The sequence below is a fragment of the Hoplias malabaricus genome, chromosome Y (assembly GCF_029633855.1).
Source record: "Hoplias malabaricus isolate fHopMal1 chromosome Y, fHopMal1.hap1, whole genome shotgun sequence".
Classification (NCBI taxonomy): Eukaryota; Metazoa; Chordata; class Actinopteri; order Characiformes; family Erythrinidae; genus Hoplias; species Hoplias malabaricus.
The window spans coordinates 69,219,524-69,239,079 of record NC_089820.1 but is presented as its reverse complement, the minus strand read 5'-3'; the positions used below and the strand labels follow the sequence as shown (position 1 = coordinate 69,239,079).

Below are 19,556 nucleotides of genomic sequence, written 5' to 3'. Positions count from 1 at the left end.
GGTAAACACAATAGTTAAAGGAGAATTTCACCACATTTGCAAATTTCTGTGTTTCAGAGTTTTAGTTCGGTTCGACACGCTCAAACTGTTCTCTGTGTTTGTGCATGGAACCGAACGTCTGAAGAGTTTTAAAGGTTTCCAAAAACTGGCTCCCATAAAGTTGCAGTCTTAAAAAATAAAGGGGCTACAAAGGGTTCTTTGAGGGATGCCATAGAAAAACCACTTTCGGTTCCATAAAGAACCGTGTTTGTTAAAGATGTGTGAGTGTAAAGAAACTTTTAAAGGTTTAAAGCAACTTCACTTGCTGCAGAGGTTCTTTTCCAATTTTAAAATGGTTCTTTATGAAACAAAAAGTGGTTATCCCTATGGCATCACTCAAACAACCCTTTGGGGTACCTTTATTTGTTCATACTGTGCTTCTAAATCATCTGCCTCAAGCCTGAGACATGTTCAGAGGTGATATAAAATACATTATTTTAAAGAATCCCCACACGCATGGTACTCTATGTGTGACAAGTTCCTAGCTTTATTCCATATAAACTATTTTTGGAGACACGGTTATCGAGAGATATCTGCTTTTTGTCACCAACACTAGGAAGAAATGAACGTGTCTCTACAGCCGCTTCAGACCAGAACACTCTTGAACACTTTGTCAAAGGCTCACCACTGAATCATGGTGAATTTTGAAAAATGGGTGTAATTTCCCTTTAGAGATTGTGTTATTTGCACAAGTCCCTGATGCTGTTTTCTGTAGCACTTTGATATTGTCGCTTTTAGTACCAAAGCTGGAGTTTAACTGTGAGTCAGTAGCTGTTGAGTGTGATGTCTGTTGTTGTGAGAAGATGTTTCTAACACGTTGCTGCTGTGATAATCGAGGCTGAATCTTTGAGTAAAACACTGTTGGAAAGTTTCTTCAAAAATGTACTGAGTTAAAAAATATATATACACACACACACACACTCTCTATTAACGGGGAAACCAGTGGTTTTCACCATCAAAGAGTAGCAAATAATATTTATGAAAGTGTCTATTTATTATATTTGCATTTATTTTCTATAAAAGGTTAACTCACATGAGATGAAGAATCAAAATGCTTAGTTATACCTGAATAAACCCGGATATGTTCCACAGAACAGGGTCCCCCACATGGGGGCAGCCATGTTTGAAATTAGTCGAGGTGTCAGTGTACAAATGTATCAGCACTGCTGGGTCTGATCCACTTGTACCAGCGCAACACAGACAGGGCCCACATCTGGGTGAAGCACTGAGAATGATCAATCCCCTAAATAACACCCGCTCTGCTGTTGGTCCTGACCATTCAAAGACAGCGTGAAACGTGGCCAATAAATTATGCAGTAATTAGCAGAACTAAAAAGGTGCACTTCTATGGTCAGTGGAGCTGATGCAATGGACAATGACTGTAGAAACAAGCATGTGATCTTGATGCTTTGGCTGATTTCCACTGTGGTGTATTTCCACTGCTTTATAGAAGCTGCTATAAATGTGTGGTGCAGCATTTATGTACAACTTATAGCGATGGCCACAAATCAAACAAGTACATGGTGTGTAACAACTGCCATAATCATGCATTAAAGATGTAAAACAAAAATACTGTTTTAAACTTGTCATTTATTATCCAGCAGTTTCACTCAACTTCTACAAATCTCTCACAGCTCATGGAGTTTCCTTGCACTTGTCAGTACACGAAACATTGGCGAAAGTCCTGGGCTCAGTTCCGAAAAACGTCTCACTCTACAACTCAAGTATCTGCTTCACTCCAAGATGCCTTTGGGGAAACCCAGCCCAGATTTCTAACTTGCTGTTTTTCAGTTTTCTGAGATTCTGCTCTAAAATAGCAGTGTCAACACATCTGCCATCATTAATGTTTTGAGTGCTTATGGTGGTATTTCTTAACTCCACCAAAGAAAGATGATGAAGTACGCGAAATAAATACAAAATTCATTTTCTACAACAATATTAATAACTGTGTCCTGGTGCTGAACACTTGTATTTTACTCCAGAGCTGAACTCGTGAAGGAATTGGCTGAAATATTTGTGCGCTTGGAGCAGGATAAATACATAAGATATTTTTGATCGATATTGTTATGATGACACACACACATACGGAGAAATCTGATCTTAGATCTGTCCTCTTTTATAAATATCCATAACTGGGACATTAAATCTGTTAAGGTACCAACCCAGTGAAGATTAAATATTGTGCGTTTTAAGCTTGTGTGGAAACACAAAGGCAGTTTTGCTTTGACACATCAATGTGACCCTAATTCTGACAGAATTTAGTGTTAATGGATGAAATAAGGAATGCATTTTCCTACTGGGAACAGAAACCCAGGACTCAGAGTAAAAATGAGCCCATGAAGAAGAATGTAACAGATCTATTGATGACCCTGTGAATTAAATCCTGTATGTGATCAGAGCGGAAGTCTCTATTTGACGATCCATGACGGGTCTTTCTTGATGTTGTCATTTTTTGGACCCAGCACAGCCACTCCACACGTCCTCTGTCCAATACCGAGGTAACTGTGGACAGATAAGTGATTTAATTAAAGAAAATGCTTTCTGATGCAGCGAATGACCAAAAAGGTTTAGACACTTCTTTTAGAAACATTTGGACATACGGTGTATGGCAGAGATTATATTCATTATTAGTAAATAACAGGCATCCTTACCGTGCGGCCACATCTGTGAGGTTTGTGTGTGTCACAGCGAAGAGTCTCTCTCTGTGAATCTGCTTCTGTTCATCTGTCAGTCCGTTTAAAAACAGATTCAAACCTGCAGCACAGTGGACGAGGTTGATACATGTTCAAAATACAAATTTAATTTAATAACACACAGTCTAGACATACAATATGTGAAAATAAAAGCACATTCAGATCATTAAAACCTCTTCAATTATCATAAATATTCATCTACAGAGCATTTAAATTCTATAAACACCTAGGCATCTTTATGTATTCATTTACGATTACGCTTTAAATGCAAGTACTTGCTCACTTAATATGTTTTATGCGAATGGCCACAGACAAGCTCTTTAATTAGTTTATTATTTATTTGTGGTTATGAATATTGTCTGCATAGATTTTCCAGTTTCCATTATAAACACTGCAAAACCCAAGGGAAAAAAAAGACAGCCAAAGAAAAATACATTTTCTAAATGAGTAAAAACAGAAGGGGTATAACATGTCTGACCCTTGTCTGAGGGGGCGACAGGAGCGTCCACAGCAGAGAAGACGGACAGTTTGGCCTCGTCCACATCCTGCTGAGTGAATTTCCCTTCTCGAGCCCAGTCCACTCCACTCCGGAATGCAGACAAAGTCTGGGAACAGTTTGGATCTCTGAGGAATAAATACACACACAAGAAAAAGCATGGAACAAAGTGTAGGGGGCCTCACTATACAGATCTATACACTTCATTTCAGAAGAAATATTGGAACAGAAGTTAACAGATGTTTGGAATAGGATTCCAGGAGGGCTCTACACCACATTAGACAACTGCTGTGAGGATTTGATGGCATTCATTCACTAAAACATCAGCGATGTAAGGCACTGATGCTGGATGATTAGTTCTTGATCACAAACGAGACTCCAACTCGTCCTAAAGGTCCTGGATGGAACGCCAACGCTCCAGAGAATAGTGTCACACTGTTCCACAGCCCTGTGCTGAGGGTGTTGTTTGGCTTTAGGCATGGCGTAACTGTGCAAGGAAGGAATGCATGCAAGAGAAAGAATAAATACTTCCTCAGATATAACCGCACATCTTTATTTAATGTTACCTGTATGAGTAAAAGGAAAAAAGGCCATTTCCTCCCATTTTTGCCCCTCCTCCATAAGCTCCACCTTTCTCTCGGATTTCTCCGTGAAGGAACTTAGCTGTCATCATCCTTCCTAAAATACACAGACTGAGAGAGAGAGAGAGAGAGAGAGAGAGAGAAAGGAAAATACAGAAAACATTAATATTAATTTCCAATAAAGCAATACACTCTGTGTGTGTGTGTGTGTGTATATATATACCTGGCATAATCCTCGTGAGTAAAGGGGACGGTGCGAACACATTCACTAATGAAGTTGACAGGGTACGGAAGCTCGAAATAGGTCTTCATCTGACACGGCTTAAAATGAGCCTCCTAATAAAGACAAAACACAGAAAAAACTTAGAAATTACTGAAACTTAGAAATTTAAAAAAGGTGCACATTGAATACATATAAACATTCTTACAGACACAAGTTTACGACTCGTAGATGATCTAGAAGGAGCTTGAGGATCCAGGGGTCTCTGAAAAGGAACAGAAGCAATTAAAGCACACACACACACACATATATATTTGATATATTTGATATTATTTGAACATGTTTTGTTGTTTACCTCAACAATAACAGGTCTGACAGGCTTTCTCTCTTTCTTGTGGGAGGAAATATTACGCATAAACCCCTCCAGCTCTACTGCAGCATCTGGCATTTTCTGAGGAGCAGCGTTTACTGCGCACCTGAAAAATTAACGACCTGCATTAGCACACGAGCTCACTTTCTGTTCTCTTAAGAGTAGAGAAATACAAGCATGTAGTGCAGCTGCTAAAGAACTGAAGTAAAAGGTACAGCAGTAGTCTCTTAGGCTTTTGAGAAGCTGGCGTTCTTCATACATTTACATTTCCTACATTACATCTAGGAGATTGTACAGAGCTTTTAAACTGGGAAATGTAAGGGTGTGTACATATTGTAGCTGATGGGTCTTTTTGAAAGGGCTGCAGGGTTGGACCATATGGTCACAAATACTGTTTTAAATTCTTCGATACCTGAGGTTAGAGGTGTGTAAGGCAAGCTTTGGGCAAAGTTTGATTACAAGGTGACAAGCAAGGTTTTTAAAGTTCTCTTGCTTGTTTTGAGATTCTAGTGGGTTACGATATGAGGAAAACTGTCAATATAAAGTAGTCCATGGATTTTAAGACACTGAGGTATTGGAATGAAATAGATATAATGCATTTAACTGCAATTGTACCTCATATTTTCCGGGTTGAAGAGATGCCTCTTCATTCTCGGCAGCTTCCTTAAAACTGCTGTCAGATCAGTCATCTCAGCCATTCTCTTCATAAACTTCACCTGAGGACAGAATGTATGTGCAAACACAGATATAAACACAGGAAAATATTTTGAAGGATAAATTCCACTCACTATTTAGGCCAGGATTTGAGGGGAAAAGTCGAAAAAGACAAAACATTTAAGGCTTTTATTTGTTTACAACATTGAGGCATTTTCTATTCACTTCTGTGAAAGAGAAATTCAGCTTAGACCTAAACCCTTATATGGGCAGGACATCCACTAGAGAATAATAACTGGACCTCAGCGGTCTATAAGTGCCATGTGATGTTAAGATGGTACGAAGGGGCTGTCCAAAGTCATGTGATGGCCACGGTTGTCAGACTGACCTGGTCCATTCCTGTGAAGGTCTCGAGCAGGTCAGATGCTGGAGTGAGAGATCGAGCTGCTCGTGCCATCGCGTACATGTGACCAGAATATGAAATCCCATTGGACAGTTCCTGAGCTGACATCATCACCAGCACCCTCAGCCTCTCTTCATCGTCAAAACGAGGACTGGTAAAAACAGATACAATTATTAAACTTTGTAGCTCTAGCTTTACTAACTGGAGTATATTTGTAGCTATGAATTCCATTGGTAGCCCCATTTCATGCTGTTCTTTAATGCTCAGGACCCCCACAGAGCAGGTGTGATGTGGTGGTGGATCATTCTCAACACTAATGCAGCAGCAACAGATGGACTACAGTGTGTAATTGTAGAACAGAGTGCTTCTGTTTGGTCAGTGGAGCTGAGAGAATGGACAGTGAGTGTAGAAACAAAGTGATGTTATTGTTATCGCTAACTGGTGTATAATACAACATATTAACAGTATTTGTGCGTTTATAAGTATATCTGAGTCCTGTATAAGAATGTGCCGTGGATATACTTCTCAATAATTAATGTTTTTTTCCTCTCTTTCCGCTGGGGAACTGTTTTGTGTTTGTGTTTTATTTGCTATTAATTTGTAACTGTAAACTTTCCTTTAGTTGGGTAATGACATATAAATTAAACGCTACAGGATGTAAATTTATGGCCACACTCAGAACTATGAAGAATTACACTCAGTGTTAAAAACATGACTGTATTCACCTGTTAAATAATTCACTCCATAGATGGAGCATGTCCGGCAAGTTCCTCTCCAGACAGGAAGAGGTGAGGAGAATGCCCTGAATCACACAACAACAAGGTTGTAAACAAACCAAGTCGACATATTGCCCTATTTATAATATTAAGAGGAGAATATTAATCAATAATTCATATTATTAAAAAATAAAAATAAAAAAGTCCAAGTATTTACCTGTTCATACAGGTCAAGGTCATCAGTGTCTGAAATGATCTGCGGAGCGACATACATTCCTCCAGTCTTCAGCTCCATCCTCTGAGCTTGCTGACGATAATCCATGTTCCCACAGCCCAATCTGGGATTAAACCATCTCACATTATTACCAGTTATTGTGAACTTCTCAAGTGGCTCTTCACACAGTAGAGGAGTAATAATCAGGATAATTAACCCTATTTTATCCTTGGCTTAGATTTTAAAAAGGATTATGTTAAGCATAACTGTAGAGTCCTTTCATTTCATTATCTGTAACCGCTTATCCAGTTCAGGGTCGCGGTGGGTCCAGAGTCTACCTGGAATCATTGTGCGCAAGGTGGGAATACACCCTGGAGGGGGTTCCAGTCCTTCCCAGGGCAACACAGACACACACACACACACACACACACACATTCACACCTACGGAAACTTTTGAGTCGCCAATCCACCTACCAACGTGTGTTTTTGGACTGTGGGAGGAAACACACGCGGACATGGGGAGAACACACCAACTCCTCACAGACACGCGGAGCAGGAATCGAACCCACAACCTCCAGGTCTCTGGAGCTGTGTGACTGTGACACTACCTGCTGCACTGTAGACTCCTATATCCTCAAAATATCACCCTCAGAAAGCAGGTTTCCATCTGGATATTTATTCCAAAGAGTAAATCCACATAGTTAATTAACTGAGCCTCACTTGGTGATGACGTTGCAGAAGAGAGGGACATAGATCTTCAAGTCCTCTGGGAGTGTGTTGAGGTTACACAGAGCTCTAAAATACACCATTCCATTAGTGGGTTGCTCACAATACAGGACCGGAACTCCTCCTAGACAGAGAGAGCAATAACTCATTTTTACCAGTGAAAAGTAGCAAACGAAAGTGATTATTCATTTTTTCTGCAGATTAACAAACTGCAACCCACATAAGATCAAATTGCTTTGCAGTCCCTGAATGAACCAGGTCATACTCCATAGAGTGGGTCATGTTTAAAATAGAGTTAATACAGATTTTCTGTAACATTCAGCCTACAACATGTAGGCATAAAAGATGTTTCCCAAGAGTCATTGGAGGTGACTGGTTCAATAAGGCAGTGTACTGCTGTTTCTCAGTGCAAAGTATGTCAGGTTGGAAGTGCCGTACTTTGTAGCACCGCTTGGAAGTTCTAATCGCGAGGGCAAACTCCTGACAACGGGAGGACCCTGTACGGTTATTCTGCAGTGGGGAAGCTTGAGTACTTAATGATTCAACATTTCAGTGGTGGAAAACAAGTCATCGCTGAGGTTGGGGCAAAATGCATTCTGGGATATCTGACTCTCTCAAGACTGCAGAAGTCACACCTCAACGCATCCTCGATAACACACGCTGAGCAAGAACACATCTGGGTATTTGGACTGTACTTGGCATGGATAAAGTCTTTTAAATGGAACAGTATTTGGGCTGCGACTGATAATGTTTCCCAAGTCCACAAGAAAACAGCTTGTGTGCGCAGTCCTGCATGTGTTGTTTACCTGCAGTCCCCACCTCTACAGGTGTGTGTGGTATAGTGGGTGCGATGTCAGACACCTTCAGGGCAGGTAAGCAGGAAACATCCTGAGTTTTGCTCTGTTCAGAGAGCAGCTGCAAGCCTGAAATATAAAAACATAAAACAAATGTTACAACAAATATAACACCGGTGGATTTATTTCAACTGTTACTACATGTATCATTATATGCAACTAGACAGTAATAAGAGACAGTTGTTAAGAACTGAGGCAGCAGTAATGTGGTTTCGTAATGTAATGTGCAATTATTTGTCATTGTCATTTAAACCACCTGTGGCAGTGAACTTGTTTGTTTACATGCTGATGTATTCATGTGGTTTGTTTACATGTATTTGCATATCTATGTGGTATGTTTATGTGTTGTTTACAATTATTTGTGGTTTGTTAAAATGTGTTTTTATGTATTTATGATGTTTGTTAACATTTTTTTACATTTATTTATGCATATTCATGTAGTATTATTTATGTGAATTCATGGGTTTTTTTTACAGGTGTTGATGTATATTTCATGTCTATTTACATGGCTTTTGTGCATGGATTTGTTTTGTTTTTTTATTTTTTATCTATGTGATGTGATTACAGGTATTTATGCACATTCGTATGCTTCGTTTATGTGTTTACAGCATTTCAGTTTACAGCATTGCAGTTCATGCCTTTCTGGTAAATATCTTGGCAATCAGTTGCAGTGAGGGCCTGTGTTTTCTGTTGAAGTTTCTCCTGCTCTAAACTTCTCTGTTTCTCCACGTAAAGCTCATCTGGACTCATGGACAGCGTAAGACGGTGAGTATTCTCCTGAAAAGCAAACACAGATAAATTCACAACTGTTAGTTAACATAGGAGTACTGGGCAGTTAGTGTCGTCCTTCAACTGTGTTCTACTCCAATGATAGCTAACAGTAACAGTGAGAGAAAACTGCATTAGCCTTCACAGTTGTGTTTGGGAGAACTGCGCGAGACCTAGCTAGTGTGGAATTGGCAATGATTGATTACCTTAAAGTAGCGCTGGACCTTGTCCTGAAGGAAGCGAGGGTTCTCCTGCAGGCACTGCCTGAACCTGGACACATTTTCACTGATTTTCAGCAACTCCACAGGGTCTCCATCATGATTCCAGCAGGATGCAATGTACTACAATGAAATAGAGTAAACATAAACTTTTCTATAAAATATACATCCTCCTGCCTTTAATCTCACTGTGTGTGTTGTACTCACAGACGCAAGGGCCAGGCCAAAGCTGGTTGACTGATGTTTCATCTGGATCTCAATCTTATGCAGCAAAGCCTCAATTCTCTCCTCCTCAAATCCAGTCCTGCATCAATAACATTAAGATTAGTGAGATTAAAAAAGGTTTGAAGCATTCATTCGTTGTCTGTAAGTCGTTGACTGACCCAGTTCAGGGTTGCAGTGGGTCCAGAGCCTACCCAGAATCATTGGGCACAAGGCAGGCACACACCCTGGAGGGGGCGCCAGTCCATCACAGGGTGACACACACTCACACACACACACACACACACACATTCACACCTACGGACACTTTTGAGACTCCAATCCACCTACCAATGTGTGTTTTTGAACTGTGGGTGGAAACCGGAGCACCCAGAGGAAACACACGCAGACACAGAGAGAACACACCACACTCCTCACAGACAGTCATCCGGAGGAAACCCACACAGACACAGGGAGAACACACCAAACTCCTCATAGACAGTCACCTGGAGGAAACCCACGCAGACACAGGGAGAGCACACCACGCTCCTCACAGACAGTCATCCGGAGGAAACCCACACAGACACAGGGAGAACACACCACACTCTTCACAGACAGTCATCCGGAGGAAACCCACACAGACACAGGGAGAACACACCACACTCTTCACAGACAGTCATCCGGAGGAAACCCACACAGACACAGGGAGAACACACCACACTCCTCACAGACAGTCACCTGGAGGAAACCCACACAGACACATGGTAAACACAGCACACTCCTCACAGACAGTCACCCAGAGGAAACCCTCGCAGACACAGGGAGAACACACCACACTCCTCACAGACAGTCACCCAGAGGAAACCCACGCAGACACAGGGTGAACACACCACAATCCTCACAGACAGTCACCCGGAGCGGGACTTGAACATACAGCCTCCAGGAACCTGCAGCTATGACAGAGACACTACCTGCTGCACCCCCGTGCCTCCCTGTATACAATCAAGTTATGGTAAAAATAAGTTTATGTGAAATACACTTACGTGACAATGTCATCAATAGTTTGGCTGATGATGCTTTTCACCCTCTCAGTGTCCTCCTCCGACATTCCCTGCAATCCAACACTGAAGGAGGCCTGCCTCGTGCTGCCGTCATACCTGTGTAATAAAACTTTTATTAAACATTTATAAAAACGGAGAAATCCCAACTGTAATCATTTTTGTGTCCAGAAAAGATGAAACATTAAATATTAATGTATAATTATGTAAGTTCAATAATGAGTAGATCTGTACCCCACCACAGAAGAAAAATCAGTTCCTATCTTGGGTTCAATCAGTGCTTTGTAGAAGGGAGAGTTTGGGCCTGAGATCATCAGAGAAGAGAGCAGATTCAGAGTAAAGGCCTCAAAAGTGTCTGTGATGCTGCAAACAAACACAAAAAAAAACAATGAAGGAAAAGCATGTGTATTCCTTTAATTGTAAGTGTTTAATATAAATTAGATTTTAATATACACACATTCATGCTGCTTATAACTACTGATAATTAGCAGTTAGAATATGGGTCTATATGGTTTGTTTAGAGGTGTTTATGTGCATGTGTGTGTGCCTGTACTCACTCTCCAAGAAGATAGCTCACACACAGTGTGTTCTGTGTGATTGGGTCTGGAGCCAGGGCATCAGGACTGCAGGTCACATGTTCTTCTCTCTGATTAATTAGAAAACCATGAAAAACAAACCTTTAAATGTTGTAATTAACTTCCCTGAGAATTCTAAATTATTGCAGTGAGCACGTGAGATACGTTTAGTCTGTGATGTATTGTCTGACCGGCTTGTTGCAGTGTATCTGAACTGGACCCGCAGAGTTTGGGTGTGTGTATGTGAAGGGTGAATAGATACGTGTGTGTGTCTGAGCTGGAACAGCAGTGTTTTGATGAGTGTGGGGTATTTATGTGGTGTGATTAGTGTGCTTTTCTCAGTTTTCCTGATCTGGATTATCAGTGTTTGTGTGTGTTTTGTATGCAGGTGGTATGTGTGTAGTGTGTTTCTGACCTCTCTACAATGTCTGAATATGTGTTTGTGTTGTTTGTGGCATGTGCCTGACTGTTTTTTCTCAGGGACTCTGAGCTGAGACAGCAGAGCTTGTTTGTGTGTGTGTGTGTGTGTGTGTGTGTGTGTGGTATGCATCTGACCGGTTTGTCCCATAATTTCTGAGCAGGTACAGCAGTGTTTGGGTCAGTTCTCTGAAACTTGCTCAGAGCCTCATCCTGGATCTGTTTCAGGTGCTGCTCCAGAGGCAGGTCGCCGTACGTAAAAAACCTAAAATCAAGAGAAAATTCATAAATTTTCAAGTTTAGTAATTTTCAAGTTTAGTTATTTTGTTGTTATATAAAGGTGTGTGTATGTTCCTGAGGTCTTCCACACTGAAGGTGTGTTGCCTCTCAGTAATGACATAGAGGCATGTTTCACAGAGGACAAAAAAATTTGGATTCATAAACATTTGGCTGATTTTGTTAAGGGAAATAATACACACATCCTCCAAATGATTCAGAGACAGCATCCAAGCCAAGTGTGTTTGTGTATGTCTGTGTGTATCTGACAGTGTGTGTGTGTGTATGTATATATACCTGGCATTGCTGGGATGATAGTGTGTAGAGTGAAACTGTCTGAGCTGGTCCCAGGTCAGGTCGGTGATGGCAAGTGGTTCACCTCCAGACACCACTGAGTATGTGTGATCAGGTAAGAGCTTATTCTGCAGGTGCTGAGCATACACTCGCTCATTATCTGACTAAACACAAACACACACATATACACACACACCTTAAAGGCTCCGTATACGATTCATGAGAGTGACTGGTCTCACAACAAAACAGATACACTCTTCCCTTCAGCGTTACTTCAAAAGCTCAGCCACACCCACCCCACCAAAATAAATAATTGCTCCAGGCAAAGCAAAGTATTAACATCGCCACTCTTAAAATTCTGGCTCTAGCACTGCTATACAGGGCTGCTAACATTACAGCTAGTGAGCTCCCACTCTACTGTATCTGTCTGCTAGCATTTTGAAGCTGGACTTCTTCTCTGTCAAATTTCAAGTCCGTTCCACCTTAAGTAATGTAATTTGCTGCATCATTTAAGGTGGACCATTAGGTTTGAGCCAGCTATAGCTTGTTCATGGCTTAAATTGAACTTGCCTGTAAACCCCCAATCCTGTTCACAACCAGGAATGCCCCATACATCATGAAGTGTATTGGCTTGAAATCATATACAGTATTCTGATATTAAAATATAACTGCTGGTTGTATTATATAATGGAAGAGGAGAAGGAACATAAGCTCACAAAAGCTCCTTTCATCTCATTGAAGACCACCCCTTTAAACACCAGAGGAGACGAGGGGTCTGTAGGATTCGCGTGTTCTAGACGCCAACCTTCCTGCCTGCAACACAGATAGACACATGTGATGGCTGGTCCTGTATTCATACTCTCTGCAAACGTTTACAAAATCAAAGTGGGGACAAGACACAAATGGAAGTTGTTTCTGATCTACATTTGTGTGGGTTTGCATTTACCAGAAGTCCAGCTCTCTGAGGCAAGGGAAGAACACAGCGTCCAGGTAAACGGAGAGAAGGTTCTGGAAATCTTTGGCATTCTGGGTGGAGAACGGGTACATCGTATAGTCACTAGCTGGAGAGAGAGGTCAAATTCAGTTAGCACAGGCACATCTTGCTGGCAGTAAACTTAGAAAACTCTGTTGTGTTAATTCCTCTGAGGTCTGTACCTGTGAAGGCATTCATGAAAGTGGAGAGGGAGCGGTTAAGCATCTTAAAGAAGGGATCTCTGCAGGGGAAGCGCCGAGAGCCGCACAGAACTGTGTGCTCTAAGATGTGAGGAACTCCAGTGCTGTCCATTGGAGTGGTGCGGAACTGAACACTACACACACACACACAAACACAAAGTAGAAAACTGACTTTCACTTCTAAAATCTGATGCAAAAAGTGGCTTTGCTGCCAGTAAAACAATAATTTCTAAATCCTGTTGTTTCATTTATTAGGTGTACAAATATAATTTAAAGAATTATGTTTGCAACGTATAACTGTAATTCAGAATTCTAACATTCTCCTGCTCTTTTCTTAATTGAAGGTAACTGTTGCATAAAATTAAAAATGTACGTACTTTTTATAATAAAAAAATAGTGACGTATTAATACGCTACTTTCACAATTGCAAACATCACCATCTTAAAATCGTCTAAACAAAACCTCACACATACTTTTGGATACAATATTATCCCCGAGAACAGAAAAAACTGATGCACATGCTTTTGCTGTGCTTTTTCCCGATGGAACTAATAACGAATTAAGTGTCCAAAACATTTTTTTTCACTTGTCATATTCAAACTTCTTAATTTTAGATGATTATGCAATTATTGCTACGCAACAGTTAACTTAAAATACCAAAGTTGGAGAATTATTAAATATTTTGTATTACAACTACAGGGGTTAGACAATGAAACTGAAACAGCTGTCATTTTAGTGTGGGAGGTTTCATGGCTAAATTGGAGCAGCCTGGTGGACAATCCATGGTTCAAACATTGTGTCCTGAAGGCGGTGCCGTGTATCAAGACGACAATGCACCAATACACAGCAAGACTGGTGAAAGATTGGTTTGATGAACATGAAAGTGAAGTTGAACATCTCCCATGGCCTGCACAGCCACCAGATCTAAATATTATTGAGCCACTTTGGGGTGTTTTGGAGGAGAGAGTCAGGAAACATTTTCCTCCACCAGCATCACGTAGTGACCTGGCCACTATCCTGCAAGAAGAATGGCTCCAAATCCCTCTGACCACTGTGCAGGACATGTGTATGTCATTCCCAAGATGAATTGACGCTGTATTGGCCTACATCATACTAATAAATTATTGTGGTCTAAACCAGCTTCAGTTTCATTGTCTAAACCCTGTACATATAGTTGTTTGTAAAACACAGGATCTAAGTTAAAGAGTCTAGGATCTGTACTAATAAATGCTTCAAACTACAAGAATAAACGTCACATGAGCCGAGGTGGGAACACTGGTTCAAACAGAAGTCTGTGGGATTGAAAGCCATGGAGTAGATTTTTACTTTTGCTGTCCCTGCATCAGTCAGGGTCAATCCTCCGATTAAACAAAACTATACGTGCTTTCCAGTCTGAATTCTGTTGGGAATGAGATCACACACCTGAAGAGGTTGTTGGAGTCATCTCTGGCTGCGTGCAGGTACTGAGCTCCTGTGGCATCATGATCCAGTTTAACTGCTGTCAGGAACAGATCTGGCACTGGAGTCACCTACACACACACACAGTTCAAATACAAGCCGTCAGTTCAACAAGCAAGCTGTTTATTAACACACTGACACCTAAACACACACACAGTATCAATATTGCTACTGTCATAGTTAAATTTCACTTGTATTTGTAATTAAAAAAAAAATCTACTGAAACTGAAGTGTGTGTGTATAAATAGCATACATACATACATATATGTACAACACACACACACACTTTACATATTTACATGAGATTGCGAATAGTGTGTGTGATGATGATGTACCTCTCGTACTGTGAAGCCATAAATCTTCTGTCCAATCGCATACTGCAGAGCTCTCTCTGGGGCAGAGACACTTTTTTGCCTCTGCAAAACACTGCAACAAAACACTTCTTTTTTTCCAAGAATTTGAACTTACTACACACCTCATTATGAATAAATCCATTCTGACATTCAGTTCACAGTCCATAATCTCATAAGTACCATGCCAAGAAAACTAGAAGGACAGAATCTCCCAGCATTGGCTGTGGAACAGTGGAGCTGTGTTCTCTGGAGTGGGGGAGCTCCATCCAGTATAATTGGGACAATCTGGTATCCAGAAATATTTGCCCAGTGTCAGTACCCGACCTTAGTAGTTTGTATGTGCCCGAGTATGTGCCAAATCTGTGCTATGAAATCCTCATAGGAATGTTCAAATATTTCATGAAAAAATTTCCCAGAAGAGAAGAGACTGTAGTAAAAAGGAGATACAGGAGAACATGCCAGAACCAGTTGGATCAAGACCAGCTTCCTCCCAACACCCATCGCTCTATTTTACTCAACAACTCAAAACTGACTCAAAATAATTGATTTATTTATTTATACATAACAGGCTTCATACTCTTCACTGCATATATAATATACAAACATACATGGAATAGCCATAACTTGTTTCTACACTGTCTATTTTAATGGAACTATAGCTGCAGTTCTACAATTGCAGATTGCAGTCCATGTGTAGCTCTGCATATATTGTTTGTCCCATGTCATCATGTATCTCAATAGTCAGGACCCCTGCAGGACCACCCTAGCGGTAACACTGAGGAGTTTTAAAAGCTCAGCAGCACAGCTGTGTCTGATTCACTTGTACCAGCACAACTTAAGCTAACCCAACACCACCACATCACTGAAGCACTAGTCAATGCTTGTGAAAGCACAAACTAGTTTGGGAAAAATAATTTAAATTGTAATATAATATAATGAAAATATATAAAATATGTGAGGGACAGGTGAGTGGGGTGCTTTGGTGTGTTAGTGCCAGTGATGTATCACATAAACATCACATGGAACTGGTGGCACTGAGCATGCATTAACAGTGCCAGTGGGGCTTGGTAGTCACTAGAGACGCCAGATTGGAGTTACGGTTAAGAGAGCTATAAAGTTAGCTTGGAGTAGGGTGGGTCAGGGACGCTAGATCTCACTGGTGAGCCTTCTGGAGGTGTCGTGGGCTTAATTCAGCAAAACAGTGACGAGAGGAGGTGCCTACCTGATGACACCCGTGAAAAGCTATTGATGCAGTGGCTGTGTTGGTTACACATGGACTGACCCCAAAGAGTAACCTTCGGTGTTAGGTGTAGCTGGCTGCTGATCGATCATAAACGTTCACAACAACCCTATTGATTTGGGTTAGTTTCAAATGGCCACAGGTAGATGACTACAGGACAACAGTTGTGGTTGCATGTAGGAAGAGAGAGGGGTGGGCCCTGTGTGAAGCTCTAATGCATTAACATAGGATATTTTACATCTTATCCATATATGTATATAAATATATAGACTCGCACCACAGACTTTGGAGTTTCAGCTGTTTATTTTAAAGCAAACTGACCAAGACAATTGTAGTAGTACACACTCTGAGCTGAGACAGCAGAGCTTTTTTGTGTGTGCTGATAAATGTAGGATGGTCTGAGAAATTCCACTGAACACAGCACCCTCTCTCAGGACTAAAAGAGCTTAACAAGCTCATAGTTTTACTGCAGTCAAACTCTGACCACAGAGTACTGGTAATGAGAGAGTGAATTTAGTAACAACAACAAAATCACTCACCTGAAATGTTTAAGTTTAGACAGGAGCGCTGTACCTTGCCGAAACATGGTGGAACACTTTATCTTCAGTAATATATTAAATATAAACAACCATATCTATAATATAATAATCAGGATTTTAGTCTAAAAGTTTATTCTCAAAGAAAACAACTCTCCTGTCCTTCCATGCTCATTCTCACACCGGTACATGCGCACTGAACTCACGACATGCCTCCATACAACGGGGCTTATGATGGGCCGCTTGCTCAAGAAAACTCGCTCCTGATTGGTTAGTTCCCCGCATGAACTTCAATGAGTCATAAAAGCGTGACAAGGAAAGAAACGCTCTTAAGTGTGTCCCAAACCGCTCCTTATTCCCTACACATTGTGCTACCTAACTCTATCATTTATGGCTCCTGTACTGAATAGTGCACTATTTATCCAGCGATTGTCAATAACTGCTTTTTGTTAGAGATTCTGTTCGTCGTTTGTGTTGAAGAGCACGTGTTTTAATTCTAACCAAGTGCCCTACATAAGTCCATGGAGCCATTTGTGACAAAACAATGTTACCGTAACAAGGGAACAAACGAGAACTCACAGGCTGCAACCCTAGTCCTTACAGAGTGCACTAGTGAACGAGGCGTTCTGAACATTTGATTATTGTTGAATTTAATGGACAGCCTGGCTAGTCATTAGTGATTTCTTTCTTTTATGATTTACCGTGCAAAGCTTTTGCTGCACAAATTAAAGTGATTTGGAAAAATGTATATGTATATTCACTTATTAAAATAAAACGAGAATGTTTCCTTAAAAATTAGTTGCTATTTTAAAAAGGACTTACAGTAGCCTTTTAAAGTATTACTCAGTAGCAATAACAATACTTCATTTTTTAAGAAATTGCTATATGTATTTTTTTTTTTACAATCTACTGTACCATTTGCCACTGTACAAGTTACTTACTGCACTTTATGTAAATAATACTGTATATTGCGCTTCTGGTTAGATGCTAACTGCATTTCATTGGGTCTGTACCTGTACTCTGCACAATGACAATAAAGATTAATCTAATCTAATCGTATCCCATAATTATATAGCATTGCTGGTGACATCCCACAGCAAAATTAAGTAAGGCGTATTAACAACTTAACAAGGCATGGAAGTATCTCATTCCAACTCCTTATTATGTTGTTCCCATGCGTTATTAAGTCGTTATTAAATCTCAGTGTGTACATATTAAGTACAGAAGGGCTTAAGTGTGCAGTCTGTATTCTGTGATCTATAACACAACCTTGGGCTCGTATTTACGCCTCTTGATTGTGACGTCACGGGCCGTGTACGGCGCGCCGCTGGTGAGGGGAGCTTAAAGCGCGGAGCGACAGAAAACGACAGAAATTTAAGGTAAACAAAGACACGGGGTGGCGGTGAGAGGATAATTCGGTTCGTGTGAGTTTTCTGTGATGTTTAGAGACGAAATTGAAACGCGTCGCTTCGCTTTTAAAGCGTTTAAAGCGCAGAAACCTGGAGGGCGTAAATAGTCTTTTTGGGCCTCTGCGCTGCCGTCGTTTTGGAGCCTAACACTCAAGCCCTGCCCCCCTCTGTCCTGTTGGACGAGGGGAACAGCGTCTCTTCCTATTGGACAATGGGCACGTATTTCAAACCTTTCACATCTCTCATATGTTTGCAGTAAAGCTGCCATTCTTGATTTTTATTGGACGAGAGGCAGTGGAGCCTATTTTTCTATTGGACATCGAACACGTCTCTCAAACCGTTATTTTTTTGCGAATATGCTGGCGGCTTAAACTTGGAGTCAGAGGATTAGTTTTATAGTTTAATACAAATAAACCTTAATACGTTTTAAAGTGTTGTTGATTCAGAGGAATAAAACATCTTACCCTTTTTAATTAGCCATTTTACGCACGGCCCTTTCAGTCAGTCTGTTAGCTTTGTAGCATAACATAGCTATCACTAGCATTAGCTATTTCTTCATGATCATTCTGGATTTATATATTATTCACGGAGTGATTATATATTTTTTATCAATTGTTTTATTTCTTCCCAACATGCCGTTTTGTGTATTTTTTTGTTGAGACTATAGTGTCGAAACAAAACTTTCATTGATCATGCCCTGACATATCTAAAACACTTTTTCAACTTTATTCGCTCTGTTGAAACCAGCCTCCTAAATCAATCCTTGTTTCTTGAGTAGTTTGTGTTTCAGGAAGATGGGTGTAAGCCAAATGTTTCTAAGCTCTCTACATAGTGCACTATGTAGGTCACAAAAATAACTTGAATCAAGCAAATAAACAATATCTTGAATATATGTCACATTCAGCTTGACACAATCATCTAACATATTAGTGTTTTGTTTGGGTGCAGAAGCCCTAATTTCCTTAACATTATTGTGCACTATTTAGGGAGTGTGTAGCTAATGCTTTACACCGACCATCTAGATAGATTATAAAGTATAATATAAGAAATGAAATAATGTGTAAAGACAAAAATATTTCAATAAAACGATTTAAGGACTAGTTATGTGTCATTTTTTCCCCTATGGGGTTGTGTCAATTATTTATCTAATTTATTTATTTGTTTATTTTTTAAAACATACTTCATTGCCCCTTTTCTGAATTTCTGTAATGGAACACCACAGAGTAGCAAACCATCAGACATCTGCCCTAAATCCCTAGCCAAGGCTTAACAGATTTACTTAATTATGGTTATTTGTATTGATTTATTTACTCTTCTGGTCCACAGGACGGTGTGATGAAGAGAAAATAAGATGGATCAGTTAAAGAGGAAATTAAGATCTGGGAAGGAAAAGGGTGAGAATAATGGAGGAGGACACTCTCTAACTGACGCAGACGTGGATGACTCTGCATCTGATCCTAAAAGAGCCAAAACCACTGAAACAGCAGATGTGTCCCTGTCAGATAAGAACAAAGGTTCTCTTGATGTTGTGGAATCCACAGAAGCTCATAATGTCGGACTTTATGGGGAAAGGGATCCCTGTGCTTGTAGTTATTGTGATTTTGTAGCAAAGAC

The 19,556-nt window shown here is 40.4% G+C and overlaps 1 protein-coding gene across 1 annotated transcript; it reads right to left on the bottom strand.

Annotated features, from left to right (window-relative positions):
* Window positions 1–1,918: 1,918 nt before the first annotated feature.
* On the bottom strand, window positions 1,919–16,704 carry LOC136677685 (presequence protease, mitochondrial-like). The gene is made up of 27 exons (XM_066655278.1): window positions 16,537–16,704; window positions 14,740–14,830; window positions 14,369–14,475; window positions 12,929–13,080; window positions 12,720–12,834; window positions 12,490–12,586; window positions 11,777–11,937; window positions 11,342–11,468; window positions 10,769–10,857; window positions 10,446–10,574; window positions 10,197–10,310; window positions 9,160–9,256; window positions 8,941–9,075; window positions 8,605–8,743; window positions 7,919–8,035; window positions 7,107–7,236; window positions 6,390–6,510; window positions 6,182–6,258; window positions 5,442–5,607; window positions 5,015–5,115; window positions 4,385–4,505; window positions 4,238–4,294; window positions 4,033–4,145; window positions 3,795–3,920; window positions 3,211–3,356; window positions 2,691–2,793; window positions 1,919–2,541 (listed from the first exon to the last, which is right to left on the bottom strand). Exons 1-27 carry the CDS (start codon window positions 16,581–16,583, stop codon window positions 2,448–2,450), a joined length of 3,072 nt encoding a protein of 1,023 aa, XP_066511375.1. The 5' UTR covers window positions 16,584–16,704; the 3' UTR covers window positions 1,919–2,447.
* Window positions 16,705–19,556: the final 2,852 nt, after the last annotated feature.